At 35.9% G+C, this 25,168-nt stretch overlaps 1 protein-coding gene and 1 non-coding gene across 3 annotated transcripts in view; both read right to left on the bottom strand.

Moving 5' to 3' along the window:
• Positions 1 to 25,168, bottom strand: part of Nbeal1 (neurobeachin like 1) — a 143,755-nt gene that overhangs the window by 102,381 nt on the left and 16,206 nt on the right. Inside the window, exons 5-10 of one of the 2 annotated variants that reach the window (XM_060368445.1) lie at positions 24,608 to 24,689; positions 23,584 to 23,711; positions 19,348 to 19,430; positions 12,372 to 12,457; positions 6,708 to 7,014; positions 4,678 to 4,784 (exon numbers count right to left, since the gene is read on the bottom strand). In XM_060368445.1, coding sequence (XP_060224428.1) covers positions 4,678 to 4,784; positions 6,708 to 7,014; positions 12,372 to 12,457; positions 19,348 to 19,430; positions 23,584 to 23,711; positions 24,608 to 24,689 — 793 coding nt within the window. Of the gene's footprint in view, positions 1 to 4,677; positions 4,785 to 6,707; positions 7,015 to 12,371; positions 12,458 to 19,347; positions 19,431 to 23,583; positions 23,712 to 24,607; positions 24,690 to 25,168 lie in introns of those variants that run through there. The other variant, XM_060368446.1, reaches the window with a different exon arrangement.
• On the bottom strand, positions 21,112 to 21,212 carry LOC132648163 (small nucleolar RNA U13). Its single transcript, XR_009586543.1, has one exon. It is a non-coding gene; the product is annotated as a small nucleolar RNA U13 (small nucleolar RNA).

Here is a 25,168-nt window from a genome sequence, read left to right as displayed (position 1 = left end):
AGGTCCCCCCTATCAGTGGACTTGGAAAGGGGCACGGTGGAGATGAGGGAGGGAGGGAGGGAGGGAGGGACTGGGAGGGAATGAGGGATCGGGACATGGCTGGGATACAGAGTTAATAAAATGTAACTGATAAAAAAAAAATAAAATAAAATAAAATAAAAGTGAAAAAAAAAAAAAGAACTTTATATTATAATGAAACTTAGTTGTCAAGCACTGAAGCCTTTACACAAATTCTTGGGAAACGAAGATCATTTATTTATTTTATTCACTTTACATCCTTGTAGTCCCTTCCCTCCTCTACTCCCAGTTTCATTCTCTCCCTTCCCCGTCTGAGGAAAAGGGGAGCTCCCTTTCCCATCCACCCCAGCTCATCTAGTTGCATCAGGACTGAATGAGTCCTGTAGCCTGTGAAGGCAGTCCTACCAGGCAGAAGTGAATGAACACATTTAAATTGACAAGTATCATACACAAAAATACCAGAGAAGCCACCAAAAGTATAGGCCAACAAGATGGCTCAGTATGTAAAAGTACTTGCTGCATAAGTCCAACAACCTAAGCTCCATTCCCAGGTGTGTCCTCTGATCTTCAGATACACACATTTATATCATGCAGACAATACAAACACACACGCATGCACACATACAGATGCACACAATAAATGTTTAAAAAAAAAACTACCAGCAGTCATATTTTTGCTACTTGATAGCTTTAGTTGAAGTATTTCCAGTGAGTATAGATGTTTAAACAGTAAAATCATCTTGATTCTGCATTATTATATAAAACAGACTAAATGACTTATTAAAAACAATAAAATTATACAAAGTATGCACAGAAAACAGTATGCACATCATAAAATACATTTGAGAACCTAAATTTTCACAAGATTCCAAGTATTTTTATATATTCACAAATCACAACCATGTTCATAAAATGCTTTGTATCAATAAAAACTATAATTAACTAATATTTAGTGAACATAAAATATTTTATACTAGTTAAAACCAGTAAACCTGAATCCAAGAAACAAATTTATAGTAACTATATATTATAATGAACTTAGAGACTGAAAACACAAGTTAAAAAAAAATCCTAGTTCCAACAATTATTAATATTGACCATGAGCTTAACACCTCAGGCCATTATTTCAACTTGTGTAATGAATAAACTTGAAAATTTATTGTAAAGAGTTAATTTTAATGTTTTAAACATTTAATTACTGCCTGAATGATTAACATTTTTAATGTTGGAGAGGATGTGGAGATGGAACCCTTATATGCTGCCAGTGAGACTGTAAATAAGCACAAATGGAAACATTATGGACATAACTCAAAAAAGTGAGCATGAAACTATGGCATGATCCAGTTCTCCCACTACTCAGTATATATCTGAGGAAATAAGGTCAGTAAACAGAAGACACTCGCATGCTGTCTGCACTACTGGAATATGTACAACATACAGGATAGAAAAACAGCCCAGGAACCTGTCAACCACTGAACAGGCGAGGAAAACATGGCATGCCACATAATGTGGTACTAACGTTAACCATGAAAAAATATTAAATTCTGTCACTTGCAGGAAAATGAATGAAACAAAATATACCAAACATAGGCAAGTGCCGCATGTTCTCACTCACATGCAGAAACAAATACACAAAAACAACTGCTTTAAGTAGAAGAGGGATTATCAAAGACTAGGTATGATATGTGGGTGTTGGTGGCAAAGGCAGAAAAATAAATGAACATGATCAAAACATAACATGCATGGATGTAAACACCATACGAGTCCCATTAATTTATAGAAATAATATGCATCAACTTCTGAAAGACAATAGCTGGAATGTTACATGATCTGTGATGGTTCAGACAAGTATATGTTTCTCCAAATGGAGAAAACTTTTTTTTATAAAAGGAAAGCAACAGACCCAAAGTTCTGGTTTTCTCTCCTGAAAAACATATCTTCTTCAGTGATTCAGTATCAAAGAAAATGTATTAAGTAGCAAGAAATAATTAACTTTTTTAAAATTAGCACTTGGGAAGCTGAGGCAGGAGGATTACTGTGAAGTTCAAGGACAGCATGGTCCCACAGTGAGTTTGAGGCCATGCCATAGATAGAGTGAGACCCTACCTCAAAAACAAACCTAAAAGCTGTAACTGTGACATCTGGCTGTAGCAGAACAAATAGAAACGTGCTGTCTGATGACAAGTTGGTAAATGAGAGAACACTATCTGACAATGGTTCTACAAGATTCTATAACTTAGTGAGTTGTATCTATCTTAGTTTGAGTAAGTATACTTGGTGATATTCATCCTAAAGATAGATTTCTCAGAATGTATCATCCTGTAAGATGTAACTGTTAGGTCACCATCCTGGTTAGCTATGAGAAATAAAAACTGAATTTTTTAAAAGATACTGTTCATATCAGACTTGCTCATATACTAAAGAAAAGTCCATAGTGAAAAATTTCGGGGTTGAGGGACAACCTAAAGTTTACTTGACAAGTAAAATCTGGATTCTTTATTTTGTTTGTTTTTCAAGACAGGGTTTCTCTGTGTAGTTCTGGATGACCTGGAACTTGCTTTGTAGACCAGACTGGCCTCAAACTCATGAGGTCTACCTGTCTCTGCCTTCCAAGTGATGAATACGAATTCTTTTAATGTACACGAGATAACTTTGTTACTGACAGTGTCTTCCTAAGTGACAAAGCCATAACATTTTACAATAATCAAAGTGTTTAAAAATACTTCTGCTGTGTATTTTTCATCTCTCTAAAAAGAAAAAAGTAGTATTTAAAAGACAAAAGAAGAGGTATGCTGACTAACCAGAATTCAGGAGTTTTGATAACCTTTGAAATTCTTGTTATTACATATTTCATCAATATGTTAAATGTATTTTTCTGTTCTATTAACTATATTGCTATAAAGTAAGCAATGAAGTAACATGAAAACTTTCAAAGATATACCCTTTAACAATGAGAAAAACAAGGATCCTTACTGTGGAATAATGTCAGAACTGACCAAGTGTTTTCAACTACGAAGTCCAAGAGTTAATAGAAAGACAGAACTATGGAACAGTTTCATTTCCAACCTCTCTAAAAACTTGTTGGCAAAATCTTAAATACCCGGGCATAAAGCACAAAAACATTACTGCTGTGTACGCTCTCACATATAGCAAGAATAAACTGGTGAATAGTAACAACAGTCAGAAAAAGATAATTGGCAGTATGTTCTGTAAGCCTTTACAGTGTTTCTATTATTTTCTACTTTTCTATATTTTCTAATTTGTTGTAACTTGTTTAATACAAAGTCTCCTAATTTTAAAAACACACAAGTTTTCTTTTTACCTTATGACTAGGAATTCTACAAGAAATAGAATTCCATTTATAAAACTTCTAAGAGTTATCTGAATAAAAAAAAAATTGGGCTGGGAAGGTGACTCAGTGAATAAAAATTCTTGTTACACAGCATAAGGACCCTCACTGTATTTATATGTTCTAGACAAATAGGTAGTCAAGGAACCAAAGCAACTTATGACTTTAAATGGTATGTGTATCAATGTCTAATGGAAAAAAAAAAAAAGTATTTCCTAAACTGAAATGTCGCAATGCAAAGAAAATTCATATAAATTTTAATATCTTTAAACAATTATAAATAATTCTAGTTTCAATCAAGATAAAAACCTATCCCCATGTAGACAGTGAGTAGCTCTTTCTCTAACGGGCTCTACTGAGATTGGAGTGTTTAGATATTTGCCTAGTTCCTAGACTGGGATGTTTGACTACTGAATGCTGCCTCGGCCTAGCCTAGGCTGAGCCAAGTGAGAGCTAAGAGGCAGAGTGCCCACTAACAAATGAACATCCTGGGAGAGGACAGCCTTGACCTCAGTCCTATTTCCATTCAAACTTGGACAAAGTATAAACCTTGTGTCTCACTTTTCTCACCTATGACATGGAATGTGTGTGTATGTGTATATGCAGGTATGTGTATCTATATACATATATGTGGGTGGGTGTCTACATCTATTTACATATACACACTATATATATTAATATGTTCTAGTTCTATAATAATATTTAAATCAGTTTACTTGTTTAAAAAGATAAAACTTGATTATGTAATACAAACCCAAATTAATAATAAAAATTGGGGTTGGGGATTGAGCTCAGTGGTAGAGCAAGCCCTGGATTTGGTCCTCAGCTCTGGAGGGGGAAAAAAAAAACATAAAAAAAAATTCTGGTAGTGACATGTTCAAATATGAATCAAAACAAACCTTTGTCATTTGTTTTTCTTTTTCTAAGACAAGGTCTTACTATGTATAGCTCTGGCTGTTCAGGAACTCACTATGTAGACCAGGCTGGCCTCAAACTCACAGATTCACCTGCCTCCACTTCCCAAGTGCTAGGATTAAAGGGATTTACCAACTATGCCCAGCTAAAACTTAATAATAATAATAACATTTTTAAAAGTCAAAAACAAGGCCAGCAAGATGACTCAGGAGGATAAGGCACTTGTTGCCAAGCTTGACAACTTGAACCTAATCCTTAAATCCCACATACAGAAGGACAGAATCAATTCCCACAAGCTGATCTTTAACCTTCCACATTCATGTTGGGCACATGTCCCCACATACAAATAAGTAAACACACAAACAAACAAACATTTATAAATGATAACAAAGCACCTTGCAGTTCTGCAGAAGTCGTATGAGGTGTTCAAAGCAATTGCTATTCAGAAAAATGGCCTGGAGAACGGGTCTGTCCGTGCAGTCCAGCATGGCTGTGATGGTGTCTATAAAAACAAAAACAAAATCACGCTGTAAAAGTGACATTTGGGGATTAAATAGCTATTGTTATCATTTTAAACACTTAGTCTTTTCAGTTGACAGATGTAAATTAACTGGGAAATAGTATAGGTGAGGAACAGAAAACAAAAGCTGTGATTAAGAAAAGTGAACATCTTCATCCTTTATAATTCAAGCTAGCTTAAGTTTTATATGTGACTGGCAAATATATTTCAACTTGCTTAGGTGTCCTATCGTAAGGCTCAGTTCTTGTGTCTGATTTGCTATTAGTAAGCAGGATCTGTTTATGATATTTAGTGGTCATATTTAAGCACTAGTAAATGAATACATGGTTCATTTAAGCAATAATACTTATATTGGTTATCTCTCACTTCCCACTGCATTGATAATCCAATTGAGAAATCAAAGGGCATCTGGCATGGCAAATATCATAGTTCCCAATAAAAAATTCTATCCAACAGAAAATCAAACTTACTTTTAAACTTACAACTTACAATAGCTACAAAAAAAAGACATTAACGTATATGAACTAAAAACTATACAAAATGATTTATTTTTTCTATATAAGTAAATGTTATAATGGATCATTTCCAACAATATTTACGCACAATATTTCTAATTAAAACATATATAAATTTATACACCAAATAATTACTATTTCTTATATCTGGGTGGCAAGATAAAAAAAAACCTGTATTCTCTTTTTTCTAACTAACTCTCCCAGTTTAGCTGTAACGACAATATATACCTCTGAAACGAATACATTCTTTAACAATCTAACACAGGGAACACAAGAACCCTATAAAGTATTGATCACAATTCACAATATACTGAACTGTCATCACGGTCTCCACCAATGAAACTTTAAAATCCTTTGTGCATAAGACACTTGGCAAATCTGATGGGAAATGGCATGCTGTGGTTCCGAACCATACTTGTTGCTCTACTTCCATAACATAAATTGCTAAGATAAAGGGAAACGTCATTCCTTTGTATTAGGCTGTGTATTTTAATTGTAGTTTCTGTCATTTTTCAATTACTCATGCCTACATATAAAACTACAAGACGGATTTAGATGAACAATAAGATATAAGTAATGATCAACTAATATGTTTAATCTGGATTCTAGAGTCAGGAATGAACTATTTCACTATATATATTTCACTATTTTTTGGCATGCACTATTCCCTCTTCAGGATCACAGAGATGGCGATGCACAGAGGATGGGCCTATGATGTCAGAGCCTTTGCCTTTCCATGCCAGTTGTGCTCAGTAGGAGCTGAGAGACTTTGGGGAAATTACTAAATATCTGACTCCCATACATTCATCCTTTAGAAGAGAATAATGAACTTGAGTCACCTATTGTTGATTGAAACAATTGATGGAAAGTATGTTCTACACTAATACACTGTAACCAAAACAAAAAATGAGTTTTTTTGAAGAAAAAAACCATATAAACTGGTTAGAGTTTTCAAAGCATAGAAACCAGATACACTTGCAGAGAGTCACAAAGAGAAGGGAAGAAATACACAAGGGTCCTCTGTGACTAGATAATCTGTTCTAAAGAACAGAAATGTTAGAGACATATACCTAATTAATCTTCATCATAAGTAAAAGACTACAAATGGTGCCTCCTCAACACTTATTCTTCCTGGCAATTCTAGTCATAACTGACTTCTCTTTAGCATAAATATTTTAATGAACTAGACTTTCAAAAGGAACATAGATAAGTTTCTCCTACATAAAGTAAAAATGTAAACAAATCAATTCCATATAATTATTTGGAAGTCAAAAAACTAAATACTCATACCTAAACCAGTCAACATTTTTAATACAAAAGACCTGTATTAAAAGAAACTGAGAATAAGAAAGTAAAAATAACCTGAGGGAAAACTTCATTGAGTACTTACTCAGCATCTTAATCTGCAGAGCTATGAACTGGCTTTCCCACCTCCTGGACCTCCTCTGTTTAGGCAAAGCTGAGTGATCTGAATTGAGCAATTTGAAATAGTTCTCCAGTATGGTACTAGTTTCCACCTGACGCTGGTCAGAGCTGCTAGTAAGAAGGATATGCACCACTTGTGTAAGGCATTTCAGGGTTAGTTCTCTCTTTCTACCCACTTCCTCAGGATCTCCTTCTTCCCATGAATCACAATCAGACAAAACTCTCATAAGAACTTCCATGGTAGCTGGAGAAATTGCTTGCAAAGCATTCCTCTGCAACATTAAAAACAATAAAAAATTAAATTAAATTTAAACAAGGTGTTATACATTTGCAATGAGAATAGTATGGCTATGGGTAACTTTTTCTTTTAAATAAATTAACATAAAGTTATTAATAGATAATAGATATTAATAGACACTGTAAATGTCACCTATATCTAAGCCTTATTTTGCTCACTACTAACCTGCCACTCACTTTCCGTCCTTTGTAGCTAAAAGTAAGCATGTAAGATAGTTCTGCTCACAAAACAGAGAACAAAGACTATGAAAAAGATAACTTTTTAAACAAATGAAATGAGGCTCTTTTTGTTTTCTTTCTTTTTTTACTCCCAGCCTGGAGAGCAGGGAATAAAAATGTAAGGTGGTTACAATGCTTGTAACCACCTTACATTAGAAAAGATAAAAGATAAAACCCAAGAATTAAACTGTAGGCAGAGAACAAAGCACAAAGTGGGACATTCAAAGGGTCTTAGCCCATGAATATTTCCCAGAGTTTCTGTACTCACTGCCTGCACTTAAATTTCTTAATCAAGAATTTTTAAGCATCAATTTCAGACAGGCATGATGGCACAAGCCTTTAATCCCAGCACACTGGAGGCAGTGGCATGTTGATGTTCAAGACCAGCCTGATCTCCAGAGTGAATTCTAGGACAGCCAGGGCTACACGGAAAAACCCTGTTTTGGGGGAAAAAAAAAAAATTCAGTATCATTAAATCTCTTAGATTTTACGCTATTTACAGTAACTCCATCTCAAATGACTTAGTTATATAAAATGACCGACTGATTCTACAAACGTTTCTGAAACTCCTTATATTAAGCAAGTGATTGCTGTTGAAATATAATGAAGCCAGGCCTATACTCCCTGCTATTTGGGGAGTTTAAGGTAAGAAGACCAAAAGTTCAAATCTTGCTTGGGCTACAAAGTAAATTCAAGGCTAGTGTGGCCAATTTAGTGAGACTCTGTCTCAAAATTTAATTGTGAAAAAAAAAAAAAAAAAAAAAGGATGTGAGTGGGGGTATACAGCTCAGTCTAGAGCAATGTAAAGCTGTCCAGCAAAGCAAGAGAAAAACAAAATGTAATAAATATAATTGTGGAACTGTCTATAAGTCACTCAGTCTCCTTATTACCAACAATAAAATTAACAATAAATAATATTATGGAAGAAAGCACTGATGTCATTCTCAGTATTCAATCTCCCCTAAAATCTTTACTACTAGAACCCTGATGTTTTCCTGGCTACATGTCTACCAAGAATAAAAACCAAATTGCCTACTTCCCTTGCTGTTTAGAAGGCCCAGGAAGTGAGTTTACCATCTGGACATGCCTGCCTCTTTTACAGTCACAATGACTGAGTTTGGTAAATGACATACAGAAGAACTGAGCAGATGCAGTAGCACATATCTCTAATTCCATCACCTGAGAGGTAGAAGAATGCAGATCTCTATGAATTTGAGGCTAGCATGATCTACAAAGTGAGTTCCAAGCCAGTCAAGACTATACAATGAAATGTGTCTAAAAAGGAAGGGAGGAGGGAGAGAGATGAAATAAGAGTGATTGCCAGTTTCTTAGTATTTCCTTAAAAGACAGTTACTCACGTCGGTATCTCCTTCATGATCCCATTTTTGTACTCCAAATGCCGACATTATGGTCAAAATTCTAGCAGCTACTAACAAACTGACATTAAGAAAGAATCAAGAAAAAATAAAAAAAAGAAAGAAAGAAAGATTCAAGAATCCCTGAAGAGCCTGGGTCCACCATGTGTGCTGTGGACCGAGCCCTGGGCTACCACATGCTGAGTGTGCATGCCTCACTAAGCCTCACCTCCCACTGCACAACTGCAGTTTTTGATTCAGAGACAAAAGCAAACTCAATTAAAGGCTTGGATAATTTAATTCCTATACAGCAAATCATAAATCCAATACAATTCTAACTTCCTTAGTTTTCACAACTACAGGCCACTCTGTTCACTATTTTTCCTTCTATGTCCTTTAGTCCTTGTAACTATTCTCTAAATGTCACTGTTTCCAGATTATAGATTAAATAAGAAAATCAAAAGACAAATAATGTATCTGAGCTCAACCTCTGTGAGATGGACAGGATTCACATCTGGGTCAACCCCAGTGTTCTTGTTCTTAACAAAACACAACAGGTTCTTTTTATTTTTTCACAGATCCAAAAAGCAAATATATCAATAAAAGATTTTAGCACAATGCTTTGGGACAGACCTGTCATTAGACTCTATCCCCCTCCTTTTACTTACAGTAAGATCATCCTTATCATCAACTTTTCAACTCAACTAAAATTGCCTTAGCCTGACACAGCACCAGCAAGCGATCCCCTGACTGCAGTAAGTCTAGCTGACTTACTGATGACAAAGAGTCTGAGTAGTTTTAGTACATAAAATAACACATCAAGTCTGGTGTCTACTTTATTTTTTCATGGTAAGTGTTCACTACAGAATCATCTTTGAGCTTCATAACCTGAAGTACTAAGAAGAATATGTGCCTCTAGGTGATCAAAGGTGAATGAAATACAAGTATGTTCTCCACCAGTCAGTGACAATACCACTTCTATTTTTTTCATGTCTATCTGTCAATTCTTATACACAATAGTGGAAAATGATAGAAACTGTGAGATAATGAACCAAAAGAAGAAAATCAGCGAATACAGCAAAGTCATGAAACAAACTTAAGACAGACAGCAAGGCCAAGCATTGGTGACCCATGCCTTTGATCCCAGTACCTGAGAGACAGAGGCAGGCAGACCCCTGTGAGTTTGAGGCTAGCCTAGTCTACAAAGCTAGTTCTAGGACAGGCAGAGATATACAAAGAAATCCTGTCTCAGAAAAACGGAACAAAAAACAAAAGTGAGATCTAGACAACCGTTCCTTTCATCTTAGGAAGACTACTATCTTCCACAGGATGAAGAGAAGTCCATAAAACTAAGGAAGCCTGAATAGAAACACTGGATTCTAAAGAGGGAATAAGAGAAATAAATCAGAGAAAGAAATTTCAGCAGTAATCTAGAAGTGAAAGGTGTGAATATGCACTGGATATAAAGACCATTAAATGAAAAATATGGTACTATAGATAAAAACAAAAATAGAAAAGATGAGGGAATTTCAGCAGTGGGAAACTCAGTCTCAGGCTGGATTTACATACTAGAAAACATACTTGAATATACCTATATTAGAAACATTCATTAAACGGGATCTAGCACAGAAGAACATGCCTGCAATTCCAACATTCAGGAAAGGCAGGAGGATCAAGGCCAGCACAGGGTTACATAGTTAGGCCCTAACTAAAAAATCCTATCTGAGGGAAAAAAAAAAAAAAAGGGAGAGGGGATTACATATAAATATAGCAAATAATCTGTTTATGGATCTCCTTGAGAATAAAACAGTAAACTATAGCCCTGTATCCAGTGTCCCTAGTTGGGCTTCCTGGTGGATATAGGGATTTCTCATCACCTGATAGAAGATAACAATCTTAATATGGAAGATAAACTGTCAGATAATGAACAGTTCCTGTTGCTATGTAACCAAAAGTTCTTACTAGCATGAAAAAGAGCCTTTGGAAGGAGTGGGAAATAGGAGGAAGGTATCAGGGTAGGGGCTGGGAGGAGAGGAGAAAGGGAGCTGGGATTGAGATGTAAAGTGATTAAATAAACAAATAAATAGACAAATAAATAAATGGGGGGAAGCCTTCATGAGAGCTCTCAAAAATAGAAGTATGACTTGCTGAACACTGACCAGATTACTTCTAAATACCCAAAGTGATAAGGTATATGTATAATAGCAATGAAATTTTATATTTAAATAAAATTAAAGCTTTTCAAAAATACAGAATTCTAGATTTTTAAATAAAATTAAAATGTATACATGTAATTTGCTATATGTAAAAGAATGTTCCACGTAAAATAAAAGACTACTATTTCAAAAGAAGATATGAAAGGATTCTTAATCTCAGAGAAAGAAAAAAGGGGAAAGCAGGCAAAGTGGTGCAGGCCTTTAATCCCAGTACTCAAAAGGCAGAGGCAGGTGGGTCTCTGTGAGTTCCAGGACAACCTGATGTACAAATTGAGTTCTAGGACAGAAAGGGCTACACAAAGAAACCGTCTCAAAAAGAGAAAGAAAGAAAGGAAGGAAAAGCAAAAAAAAAGGAAGAGGCAAAAGAGGGAACTCAAGAAAAAAAATCTATACACTTGAATTTTAAAAATGTCTTTATTTCTAGTACTTTCTATCTAAAATTTAGTATTTCATTCAAATTTAAATGTAAGCAACAAAGCACAGAATTATATAAGCAATACTTACGATTTTGCCACTAATTAAGATTTTCCTATACTATAGCTGTTAAAACAGAACAAGATCCTGTTTGGGCTATCAAATATTGGTCTTCCCGGTTAGATATGCTGTTCTCTCAGTCTAGCCTCAACGAATCCTCCTGTCTCACCTTTCTGCACATCTTTGACTAAAGCGCCATACCTGATTAACTGCTGTGTCTTGCTGTTTTAGGCATTACAAAAAGCCACAGTGGGGCTTCAGTACAGCTCAACAGCCTGATGAGTGTTTGCCTGTATCATGCATGGCGGCCATACATTCAACCTCAGCACCACATAAAAAGCACACACACAAAAGCACATATTACTCTGTCACAGATTTGTTTTATCACCATTTCAGCAACTAAATTTCAAAGTAGTTTTTCTTTTATAATAAATATTCTGCTTTAGACATTTTAAAAAATTTAAAAGGAGCTTTACTAAACCCCCAAAGGGGTGTACAGCACAAAATGTACAAAAAGGGTAAAGAATCTCTCATTTAAATTGCATGGTTCAAAAAAACATGTAAAACATTCTCTCTGAATTATTAGCCTGTTGGCAAATAGTAATTGTACTCAGAAACATACTTTAGAGACAGCAAACACAGAATAACTAAAAATTCAACTTTGTAAATAATGAAATTAGTTGTATAAATGTATTTAGTAATTGCAAGTAGACAGCAGAGTGCCTGAATTAATGACAAAATCAAACTGGCTAGAATTTTATTTCTTCATGCCTATATTAAGGCAGATTTTGCTATACTTTAAAATAATAACCAGTAATTAATGGCCAAGAGAAATAAGAACCTTTAATAACAAAGCATGTCCAAACTAGTCATCTAGTAATATTGTCAGTGTTAATGTTACTTGGATTTTTAGGGACTATTTTAAGAAGTTTAGTCTTAAATTAAATATGAATTGAAAAGTTATCTGAAGCATCAAGTCATCAAAAGACACGGACTGCATTAAGTACTCCAAGGAGAGACTTTCGTGCTGTTAACTACGCATACATTAACTTTCAACACTGTCCTCACCTGCCCACCGGCCACAATGGCTCCAAAGAGATGCAATAAGCAACACTTAAGACTCTCCTTGAGATGTTCACTTTCCTGAAAACATTCTGTGAATATAATACACAAATAAACAAATAAATAAGACTTCTATTTCAGAACACAATTCACGTCTAAGGAATCTTGAAACTAACACATGAAGAACTATATATAAAAAGACTTAATTCTGTCAAAAGGCAAGGCTGACAAACAGTTGTCATTTTTCATGTAATCCCCACAGTGCTCATATAAGGGCATCCTGTCCCATTAAGAATAAGGTAGTGTAATGTAAGTTATTATCTCACCTGGAGTAACATGGTCTAAGTGACAGAACCAGAACTTATGCCAGTCCTAACTTAAAATCAGTGTTTCCTTAACAACTGACCCTCGCTTTGGTGAATTACAAAATGAAAGAGTTAAATAAAAAGGTTTCCTAAATCTACTCCAAAGATCAATAGCCTAGACTTCTAGCGCCTACATGTCTTTTAACATAATAAAATATTTTGCTATTTTTAAATGCTATATATGCACATGCCAAAGAATAACTAAGGCCAAAAAACAAGACAATTAGGAAGTTCCCCTTTAACCTGTTCCTTAATTTACCAACATTCTTCTACCCTAAAAAGAAAATAATTTTTTTAAAGAAAAAAAGCTATACAATATATAGTCTTTGTGAGAAACCCAGGAAATATTGGTTCCTAGTCCCTTGCCTCAGAATACAAAAGCCATGAATGTTCAAAGCCCCTGAGTAAAATTTGTTTGTAACCAATGCCAATCTTCCAATATATGTTAAACCATTTCTAAATTACTTAGACTATCGAAAATGATCTAAATACGTAAGCAACTCTAACACTGTACCCATTAAGAGATTAAAACAAGAAAAAGTCTGTACATGTATAGATCTAATTTCTTCCCCAATGCATGACTGCTGGTTACAGGGAGCTGAATCTGCAAACGTGGAACTCATGGATATGGAAATCTGACTGTACTAAACATACTTTTAGCTTCTTAATTTTATACATTATAAATTATAAAGTACTACTATACTTTAAGAGGCAATCTACCTTATTCATCTTTATCACAAAAAATAAAATACCAGCGTCTTTATCACAAAATATAAAATACCAGCGCGATGAACATCTCTTTAAGCAGTCTTCCCTGACTTACATTTCCAGTTCTCACTGACCAGTTCTCTACTGACAGACAACCCTGTCTCCCCAATGATTTGGAGAGTGGCGGTAGTTCATGTACATGTATGTGATCCCCCTTGACTCTGTCTCCTGAATAATGGAATTACAGGCATCACTCAGGATCATCACTCGGTGATCTTTTCTAGTTGCATCAATTTGCCCGCAAATTTCATTATCTTCTTGCTTTTAACTGCTGAGTAATATTCCACTGTGTAAATGTACCACAATTTCTGTATCTACTCCTCTGTTGAGGGACATCTGGGTTGTTTCCAGATTCTGGCTATTATGAATAAAGCTGCTACGAAAATGGTTGAGCAAATGTCCTTGTTGTATATTTAAGCGTATTTCTGGGTATATGTCTAGGAGTAGTATAGCTTGATCTTAAGGTAGCACTATTCCAGCACCAGATTGATTCCAGAGTGGTTGTACATTCCCACCAGCAATGGAGGAGGGTTCCCCTTTTTCCACATCCTCTCCAGCATGTGTTGTCACTTGAGTTTTTGATCTTAGCCATTCTGATGTGTGTAAGTGAAATCTCAGGGTCATTTTGATTTGCATTTCCCTGATGACTAAGGACATGGAACATTTCTTTAAGTGTTTCTCTGCCATTCGATATTCCTCTATTGAGAATTCTCTGTTTAACTCTGTACCCCATTTTTTAATTGGATTACTTAATTTGTTGGTGTTTAACTTTTTTAGTTCTTTATACATTCTGGATATTAGCCCTCTGTCAGATATAGAGTTGGCAAAGATCCTTTCCCAGTCTGTAGACTGTTGTTTTGTCCTTTGCTTTACAGAAGCTTTTCAGAAGAACAATTTTTTTTTCTTTTTAAGCAACTGCCCTTAGAATGAACTGACAGGTATAGTCTAGGATTTCCGACTATCCTGCTAATTTACCTATGCACAACTGGACTGGAACCTAGGTGCTTTCATTTGTATGACCATTTGGCTTTTGTTAGAGAACTGATTCTGCTCCTATAGAGATCAGCCATAACTTACATCCTACCTAGCATCTTTGCTAAACTGCAAACAAGTATAAACCCCATGGAGGGCAGGATAATAGGATTACCATAGCTCAGGCCCAAGGTTGCCTAATACTCTAGCCAGTACCTTCACTAAACTGCTAAACTCAAAGCCACTCTCTGCTCCAGAGTCTGTAAATGTGTAAATTTTCCTTTGCTCTCTGTGTTTTTGTTGGTCCTCCTACTCCAGCTTCCCCAGCGGCAGGTGGAGAGCCTCCAGCATCACTCAGGGGTACTTCCCCTGAAATACGATTCAGTGCATCTCCCCAGTGAATCTTCCAAGAATCTTTATTGCTTAAAACAGTTTTTATTCCATCTACAGATATGGAGAATGTCATTTTAGCATATTAAAATTCTTAGTACATATATTTAGGAAGCTACAAATTATATCACTTAGGGAATTTCTCTTAATTCTAAAGTACAAATGATTTAAAAAAAAAAAAGCACTGTTTTTAAACACCTTCACCGTCTCCCCCCACCCCCGTCAGGAGGTACTTGTGCTTTTATTGAGGTTGAATATTTTATGTATATGCCTGGTGTCACCTCATCTACCCTACATACAAAACTAGGTTCAAGGTTCGGAGAGATGGATCGTAGGTTAAAAGTGTTTGTCACCAAGACAAACAACCTGAGCGTGATCCCAGGATGCATGTTGCAGAGAACCAACTTCTGCAAACTATCTTCTGCCCTCCACACGAGTAAACCGTGGCACCCTCCTGCATACACAGGACAAATAAATAAACACAGGCAAATAAATAAATGACTTTAAATCCTTTTTTAAAAAAGGAAAGATATGTTGGACACTGACCCCTGACCCTTGTGGTGAATGTAAAGTCTCAAACCAAAGACCACTGGCTGAGGTGCCTATTTAACATATCAGAGCAGATCTGACCACCAGGTTCTCCCTGCATCCCTCAGTCCCTACCTGTTACAGGGTAAGGCTGGCATGCCCTGCCCCTATCCTAAACTTCTCCAGACCCAGGGCTGGGCTGCCCTTTTTCTAGTGGTTCTTCCCTTACAATCATCCATTTTGGCCATGCTGGTCCTCATTTGTCTACCCTTTCCTCTCCTGGCTCTTCCACTTCCTCACATGTCCGTCCTGGTTCAGTCTGGCCCTGTTCACTCTAGACCCTTCCAATGCCTCTGGCTGTGCTCTCCCTCACATCTACAATAAACCTTTTCCTCTACCTTACCTAGGAGCAGTCATACCATCCTTCCTTTTCATTTCGGGTTTTTTTTTTTCATTCAGTGAATAACTTTGAAAGTTGATCTCTAGATTTTTCAAGGAGAAAATGGATCATATCTACTATAATCTTAAAAATAATTTGATTAAGTCTTTGGAACTTGTGTGTTTAACGACTGTCTCACTTTTTTCCCTCGTATTTACATCCAACCCACCCTCAAATAGTACTGCAAATCTAATTCCTTTCTGGATCCCCTTGACTGTCCTCTGAGGCCTGAAAGACCTCAAACCCTTAGAGACCTTAAACCCTTCTACATCCCACTTCAGTCAAAAGCACACAGATTAGCCCAATGTTACTCTGCTAAATGACTTTAGGGCCTCGACTCTTGGTGTGTGTGGAGAGGGGCAAGGATGTTACGATAGCTAACTAGGTATTAGCAGACTTAGAAGACACTGAGGTTCGAACTCAAGTAACCAAAGGTCTGACACAGCAGGACTTTAGTTACTGTTCAGAAGAATAAGAATCTGATTCTCAGAAGACCACACCACGGTTTCAGTTGTTTTGTTTTGTTTTAAAAGAACAGCAAGATGGTTCAGCTAGTAAAGGACCTTGCTGTGCAAAACTAATGACCTGAGTCCTATCTCTGAAACTTATGTAAAAGTAGAAGGAAAGAACTAACTCCACAAAGTTGATCTTAAATATGCACACTGCAGCATGTGTGCCCATACACATATGTCATGCACAGATACATACAAAATTATAAATAACTAAATAAATAAACTGAATGCATTGTAAAGCTAGATGGTATAGTTCTAGCTCTCTAATGGAAACACGAAGTACTAAATCAAAGATTATTTTCAGTCTTTAAGTCTAACAGCATTTGTTATCTTTCCAGATTTTATGATAGCTTGAAATACGTCACCCTTTTCTTCCGTCCAATTTCTCCGTTTAGAGTGAGAGTCCACATTCTATACCTGATTCACCAGTGCATACTGAAGTGCCTATCACAGGCGTCCTGCTGAAGAGGGATACATGCTCACTGTGACTACCCCTCAGATTTGCTCATATCTGATTACGCAACAGTAAGAGGACTTAGATTTTAGACTACTGAAAGCCAGTGTTGGAATGTGTTAAGATGTTCTGGACTATCAGGATAAAATGAACATATTTTACATGTGATAAACACACCAATTTGGGGGATATAGCAGGGATACAGTAGTTTAGACTGAACTATCCCTCCCAAACTCAAATATTGATGTTTTAACTCACACACCCACATGGCTATAAGGAGACAGGGCTTTTGAAGATGATTAAGGTTAAATAAGATCAGAAAAGTCAATGCCTGATACAAGACTGACATTCTTGTGAGAAGAATACAAGGAGAAAACCATAAGCAGGCCACAGAGACCTCACCAAAATCCAAACCCTGCTAGGACCTTGATCTTACAATGTCAAACCCCACCCCCAAAACTATGAGATTATAAACTTCTGTATTTAAGCCACAGACTCAAATATTCTGTTATAGCAGCCAAAGCATACTAAAACAATTATTCTAATTTAAAACTACACAAAGGGGCTGGCAAGATGGCTCAGTACACAAAGACATTTGTTGCCAAACATGACAGTCTGAGTTCAATCCCCAAACTGTTCTATGACCTCCGCAAAGGCACAATGGTAAGAGTGCCTGGGTGTACACACACACACAAATACAATTTTTACTGCACAAGATATAAAATGAAAAAAACCTTACAGACTCATACATGTAGGTCCCAAAATGCAAGGCTAGGTTTAATTAACATTGGGAATCAGGAAAACCAAGAATGTATATTTTATATGTATATGTTTGATACATATAAAACCTTAAGGAACAGCAAAAGTGTTAGTACAACTTAGATATGAATTTCTTTAGCAACATAAAATCAATATATAAAAACTGTTTCTATGTACTAGAAACAATAGACAATATAACCAAAAATCATTTGCAAGAAAAAAACAAAGTACTTTGAGATAAATTAACAAATTATCTCAAAGTACTTTGTATCTTTGCACATACAAAGATCTAAGATTTCTAAAGGCCACTGTATTTCTAAACCTGGGTGGATCTCATTCCAGTCTGAATTCATAACTTTATATGACAGATTTAAAGAACAGTCCTTAGGCAGCTACACAGACTTCAGCTGAACAGAAACATACTATTGTATTGGCTTGTTGGGTTTCCTGTCCTGTACCTTTAAAGTGAGGCCAATCTAAGCATAGCTTATTATGAATATATGCATTTGATTATCCAGGGTAAAGTCAACCACTATGGATAATGATACAGGGTATGTACCATAGCTGTCTTCACTAAGCAAACAAGGCAATTTCTGTCTTACTTTATTCCACTGGGGAGAGAAAGCAGACACTGAAGTAAATGTGACAAATGTTAAGAGCTTACATGTTCCAATAAGCAATACACTCAAGAAACAAAGCGTTCTTTTTATGTTTTCTAAGTATATTTTTATTTTTCTACATTCTTGAAAGATGGCATAATTTTTCTTTTTATAAGACAAAGTCCTATGTTTCCCAGGCTGGCGTCAGACTTGCTAAAGATGACATGATCCTCCTAGTTCTACCTCATCATGGCTCTAACTCATAGCTTAGCATATAACACTGTGCTCCATTAGTACAGGTATAGGAATTAAACCTAGCACATGGTAAGCAAACAGTCTACTAACTGAAGTACGTTTATAGCACTAGCACAATTTCTTCTTTTTTGTTCAGGTTTATTCATCTTTATTTTATGTGCAGGAGGGTTTACCTACATGTATGTATGTGCACCATGTGTATGCAGAACCCAGGGAGGCCAGAAAAAGAGTGTCATATCCCCTGAAACTGAATTTACAGGCAGTTATGAACGCCATGGAGGTATTGGGAACCAACCACGTTCCTCAACAAAGAAGCAAGTGTTCTTAACTATTGAGCCATCTCTCTAGCCTCCAGTATAAACATTTTTTTAAGCATGAAAACTAGCCAGATGAGGTGGCATGTGCCTCTAATGACAACACTTACAAAGAGATCAGAAGTCATCCTATAGTTAAATTTGAGGTCAGGCTAAGAGACATGGTGCCTCAGTGTAAAATCAGAAGTGAGAGAGAAACCAAAATATTTACAGTTATGCACATATAAAGTAGTCAAGTCTCAACTGTTTGGGTATAAAGTGGCTTGCTTTCTGGTTCTAACAATCAAGCGGCAGGGTGCATGTTAAATGTGTGTCCTTAAAATATCCCTAGCCAAGTTTTTGTTTTTTAATAAAAATTGTGAAGTTCTAAAATATACAATCTTTAAAATGCTCAATTTATCAAAACAATAGATCAGCTCTTCTAAAAAGAAAAACATGGAGAAAACTAATCAAACTGAGAACCATAATCACAATGAAACACAAATTAACCAATCCAGTGGTTTTATTCTTTAGTGGCCTTTACCTTATAAACTCACAAAACAAATTATAGTCAGAATCAGAGAAAGAAAAAAAATAGTAATCAGAGTTGATCAAAATCAAAGTAAAGTGAATTTGAGTGTTACTTACGATAAAAGAAGGGAACAAACTCCACTGTGAGAGAAGCCGGTTTGTATTTCTGTCTGCTCTTTTCCACAGAACTAAGGATTCGTCTATCATTAGAAAAGAAATCAGTAACAAATTACAACATGAGCAAGTAGAGATGGCACAATTTAAAAGCAATTATAAACAAGTTTAACATTCAGATTTTGGTTTATATTCTAAACAAAACATTTTCAGGACTGGTGCAATGAACAAAAAAAAGCTAAAAGAGTACCCTAAGTGCTTACCAACTAGAGAATATTTTTTATTATGCATTATAATAGCCAAGATAAGTCTCCAAATAACTGGGAATTTAAAAAGCCAGCATTTAAATTTCCAATCTGCATAAGATTTGCATAGCAGTTCTGGCAAAATGATAGCTAAAGCTATGACAGTATTACTTAAAGACCTCAGAAACTGCGCTGCGTCTTACTGGAGTTTTATTCAGCTACAATGCGTCCAGACCTTTAAGTTCTCACATTTTAATGATGCAGATGTGCGGGATGGCATTATTTTTTAATAAAAATTCCAGTTTTTATGGATTTTTTCTATTAACTTTAACAAGGCCAATACAAAGTGTACATGCTTATACTAAGAACATTTCAGTTCAGCACAAAATAAAGTCACTTAGACAGCCATGGTGATTGAAGAATTAGCCTATTAAAACCAATAATACTTTCAACTAGTGGAATGGTAAAAATTAAAAAATAAAATAAATCAGAGATTTTTATCATGCCCGGAAGAGTATATTTAATATGATTAAAAACAACACAAATGGAAAATACTGGAAACTACCTATCAATTCTGTACATCTACAGGCTGCAGGTGTACACCAGCCTCTCTCCCTGTAATAAGAATTTGTACTGTGGATTTTGCTTGGTGCTTTCTCACAGTTAGGTTTGGACTATGCGATCATAGCTAAACTCCTAACTACTACAGAGACAATGACATCTTTCTCAGGGTATCATGTGTGAAGCTCTCACTGATGTTTTGTTACCCAGGCAACTTTATTATAGTGAGTAATACTGTCCAGGAAATAATTTTTAATTTACAAGTAATAAGTAATTTAAGAAAAGGCATTTTCAAGCATTTAAATATCATGCTCCTAACCAGAACTTGCTTCTAGACCTATCATCCATTGATGATCTGTGCCTTATACCCTGATAATCTTCAGTATGATACATAAATAAAAATATTGATTTTTCTTTCAACTCCAACTTCTTTGTATTTATTAACTGGCACTTCATAATCTACTGTTAACAAGAAATTTCATTTTTCCTTTACCTAGCTACTTTTTTCCTTGCTAGCTTATTATTCTTTTCTGTGATTATTTTTGTGCGTATATTCTGTCACATTTGACAAAAAGAGCCTAGGACACAACCAAACAATTATTTTTCTCCATGAACAGACCTATTAAGCTTACAGCAGACAGAGCAAAAACTAATAAACATTTGCACAAACAGCTGAATAAGCGAATAGGCATTTGCATTCCCCTATCCTACCCCCAACCTGGCAGTAGGCTAGAACCTGGTCTCTCCATAACAGTAGGCAAGGCACTCTACCACTGAGTTACATCTTAGCCTGATTTGAGAGAGGGTCTCTGTGGAGCCCTGGCTGTCCTGGAACTTGCTCTGTAGATGCCTCTGCCTGCCAATGCTGGGATTAAAGGTGAGTACCACCACCAGTCTGGTTAATCTAATATTTTAATGGAAGGTTTTAGTTGTTGTTAATTTTTTTCTCTTTTTCTCATCGCAGCACATGGGTAATGCACCCACGTCATAATAAGGTTCGTGGGAAGCACGTATGCAATAGCAAAAACATCCAACAATCATACTTATGAACCAAATAAGGCTCCTTACTCTTATGCCTTAGTTCCACTGCGTTACTATTTCAGATTCTCCAAGTACAATAAAAATAAAGCTAACAGATTAATAAAATCAAATTCCATGAAATATGAAAACTATCCCTTATATCAAGTAAAAACTACAATTTTAAACTTTCCTGAATATGTAATTATGCTACTTCGAATTTCAATTGTTCTACCTGATTCATTTGGTAAGAAGCACAGACAATGCACAATACATATATTATAAATTGACTTTTAATTTCACAGTCATTTTAGAGAAAAGATGTAAGCTATTGCTGAGTCATCTATATGGGTCTTCACAAATTTTCTTCTGAGTCTGTGACTGAATCTATCAAAGTCAAAGAAACTGGAGCCTGAATCCCTTACTTTGCCGTTTACCACTAACACAGCTGTATTAATAAAGGATTTTAAGCTGTTAAAGAGAATACAATGACAGCTGCAAGCAGAATTCCTGACAAAACACCGTTTCACTTACTGTCACTACTTAATGTCTGCTCCCTTCTTTCTGTGGCCATCTTACATATGCATGTCTTCCATTGTGTACTATAAATAGCCATCATGTTATTTAAAATTTCCCTTTGTTCACGATTTCAAAAATTGTGTTTTAAACAATGTCTTTACTTAATTTGCTTCAGTTTTTTACCAGAGCTACCTGTTTATACATCTTCTCTCCTATTACCATGTTTAAGTTCTTTTTGCTCTGATTTTAAGGATTTGCTTTAAAGACTGTCATATTCAAACTGACAGTGCTTTCTTTATCTGCTTTGGTGCCAATAATAAAAAAAAAAATCAATGTCATTTTTTCAAAACTTAATAGATTTCCATTGCTGAATGTAAAAGGTGGAAGAGAAAGAAGCGGCAGAAGTGGGAAGAAGAGACACAATTTTCTTTGCAAAATCACTAGTATACAAATCAAAACAGAGGACCCTTTGTAGCAGATGGGGACACATAATCAGTTCTGGCCAACATTAAATTCAGAATGAAAATGGCATGGTGTGTAGCATGAAAGAATCAAATTGGCGATGTAAAAATTTTGCCACTTTCTTTCCTCTTCCTCATGGTAACTAACAACACATAAAATAATGGCTATCCTGTAGGACTTGACTGACTAGAATTAATATGGGTTCCTATATAAACACAAAAGACAAATGGAAAAAAACGTTTCAAAAACAGGTAAAAGTATGAAAAGACACTGCAGCAATTAAAAGCTATTCTATTCTATTCTAAACGATCAGAGTTCAATTCCCAATAACCATGTCAGCTCACAATCACCTGTGACTCTAGACTCAGGGGATCCAAAGTTTCTTGTTCCTGAGGCATATCTACACATATATGAATGTATGATAATACTTTATTTTTCTTAAAAATATGATAGATTGGCTGGGTGGTGATAGTGCACGCCTTTAATCCCAGCACTTGGGAGGCAAAGGCAGGTGGATATCTGAGTTGGAAGCCAGCCTGATCTACAAAGGGAATCCGGGACAGCCAAGGCTACACAGAGAAGCCCTCTCTTGAAAACCCACCAAAAAAAAAAAAAAAAAAAAAAAAAAGACAGCTGGCATGAACAAGAAATACTTCTCTGTTATTCTGTGGCCTTTATTTGATACTACAGATAATTTAGTCTGCCCTGAGCAACACAAAAATCCTTATGGCAGGAAAACTCAAAAGAAATGATCCCTAGAAAAAGAGATGTTAGTGGAAGGACATAGCAGATCCTCAAGACCTTCCACTACTACCTAGTCAAATGTCTTCACACCATGTGAGTCATTTCATTGACCTGGAAGATGTTTTCAGATGCGATTAACTGTAAATATGTGAACTCTGAGTAAAGTAATTTCTTCTATGAGATGAGCAGGTCTCACTGAATCGGCTGACAGCCTGAACAGAAGACAAAGATTACCCCACACAACCTCCATCTTGGGGTTTCATCTGCAGCTCTAGTTTCCCAAGTGTCTGCCTGTCACCCCTCAGACTGAAGCTCTTCTGCTGGTTCACTCAGATCCCTAGCCTGCTCACCCACATAGCAGATTTGTCAGGTTCCCTATTATTTGCATTAGTGTTTTATGAAAATTCAGTGTTTCTTGCTCTCTGGACATTGTGGCTGCTGTTCTTGGTTCTGGGGGTGGGGGTTGTTTGTCCTACACTTAAGGAAGGAACACTGTAGCCCCAGAGAGGAATAAGTGTCTGGAGTCAATCAATTCCAGACTCCAACATTACAGCCCAATTGGTGCATTGCCTTTAATCTCAGCACTCCAGAGGCAGGCGGCTCTCTCCAGCCTGGTCTACACGTCACGCTCCAAACCAGGCAAGGCTACATAGTAAGATTCATTTTCCATATTATCATTTAGAAGACATACCCTGAAATTCTATGTCTCCAATTTCTATACGGATCATACAAACTTTCACAGAATGCCAATGCATGGATCACAAATTCTTCAATAGATGTCTGATCAGCCATTTCCTTCTCCTTTTTTTTGCTTTTTAACTGAGAATAAAATTAAACATAACATTAAAAGACGTTTCATTTGTCAGCTTACAATAAGTCATTTTTATTAACATAAGCCTAACTTCCCCTTTGAGTCCTCAAGAGTCACTTAATCACATGGCCTAGATATATTCTCTCAGATGTTACATTCTTCCTAGAATAAGTTTAAAATAGCCAAACATCTTGGAAATCATGTTTTTCAGTAAGATATATGATATACTAAATGATTCATACATAAAATGAAACATGGTATCATTTTTAAAAACTATAAAAATTTTAAATTAAAATAATGTATTAATAGCTACCTGTCTATTTTTAGAAAATATAAGATTTGGGGCTGCAGAGATGGCTCAGTGGTTAAGAGCACTGGCTGCTCTTCCAGAGGATCTGGGTTCAGTTCCCAGCACCCACATGGCAGTTCACCACTGTCTTTAACTCTAGGTCCAAGAGATCTTATACTTTCATACAGGCAAAGCTCCAATGTACATGAAATAAATCATTTTAAAAAAAGAACAAAATATAAAATTTATAAAATGATCTATTACCCATAACTAATTTTAGTTGTCTTTTCAATTAGAACCTTCTCTGAAAACATGTAGCAAGATTAATTACAATATTAAAAAATTACATTTTTAAAAAAGTAAATCCTAGGGCTGGAGAGATGGCTCAGAGATTAAGAGCACTGGTTATACTTCCAAAGGTCCTGAGTTCAATTCCCAGCAACCACATGGTGGTTCACAACTACATATAATGAAATCTGGTGTCCTCTTCTGGCCTGCAGGCACACATGCAGGCAGAATACTGTGTAAATAATAAAATGGTAAAATATATTTTTTTAAAAAGCAAATCCTACTTAGTCTCAGTAAATCAACAAAAAGGAATGCATTCACACCTACCTGCTGAATATACAGTGTTGTCATGGTAATGATATGATTAATATAAGAGCACGTCCCAATTTCTTCTACATTTGATAAATTCCTAGGAGATAAAAAGAGTAACATTTATTACATACGCACAGTAGATTTCCAGTGTATTCAGCCTGGATTCTGAGAACAGATGCTGGCAAATGAAACATCAATGATACTAAAATGGGAAATAATGCAAAAGGTATTGCCATTATACAACACATGTACCATTCCTGTTTTCACTCTGCTTTCTGAATTTTAGCTATTATTTGATATCATTACAGTCCTACAAATAGCAACATCACTTCTAGACATTTAGTAGGGATGGCCCATCTGTACCTCCAGGAGCCTTTAAAACTACACCTCTGAGGCACAGACAAAGGAGTAGAGGATAGCTTATATTAAAGCTTCGAAACATCTGTGTATTAACAAAATGTAACCCATCACTGATAAAATCACCAAATATGAAAACTACCAGTTTGGGGACTATAGTTCTAGCTCCACTTATGTTTCTGTCAAATCTCATTCTCATGCATTCTCTCTTACTCTCTT

Source organism: Meriones unguiculatus, chromosome 15, assembly GCF_030254825.1.
Source record: "Meriones unguiculatus strain TT.TT164.6M chromosome 15, Bangor_MerUng_6.1, whole genome shotgun sequence".
Lineage (NCBI taxonomy): Eukaryota > Metazoa > Chordata > Mammalia > Rodentia > Muridae > Meriones > Meriones unguiculatus.
This window is presented reverse-complemented; position numbering and strand designations above follow the sequence as displayed.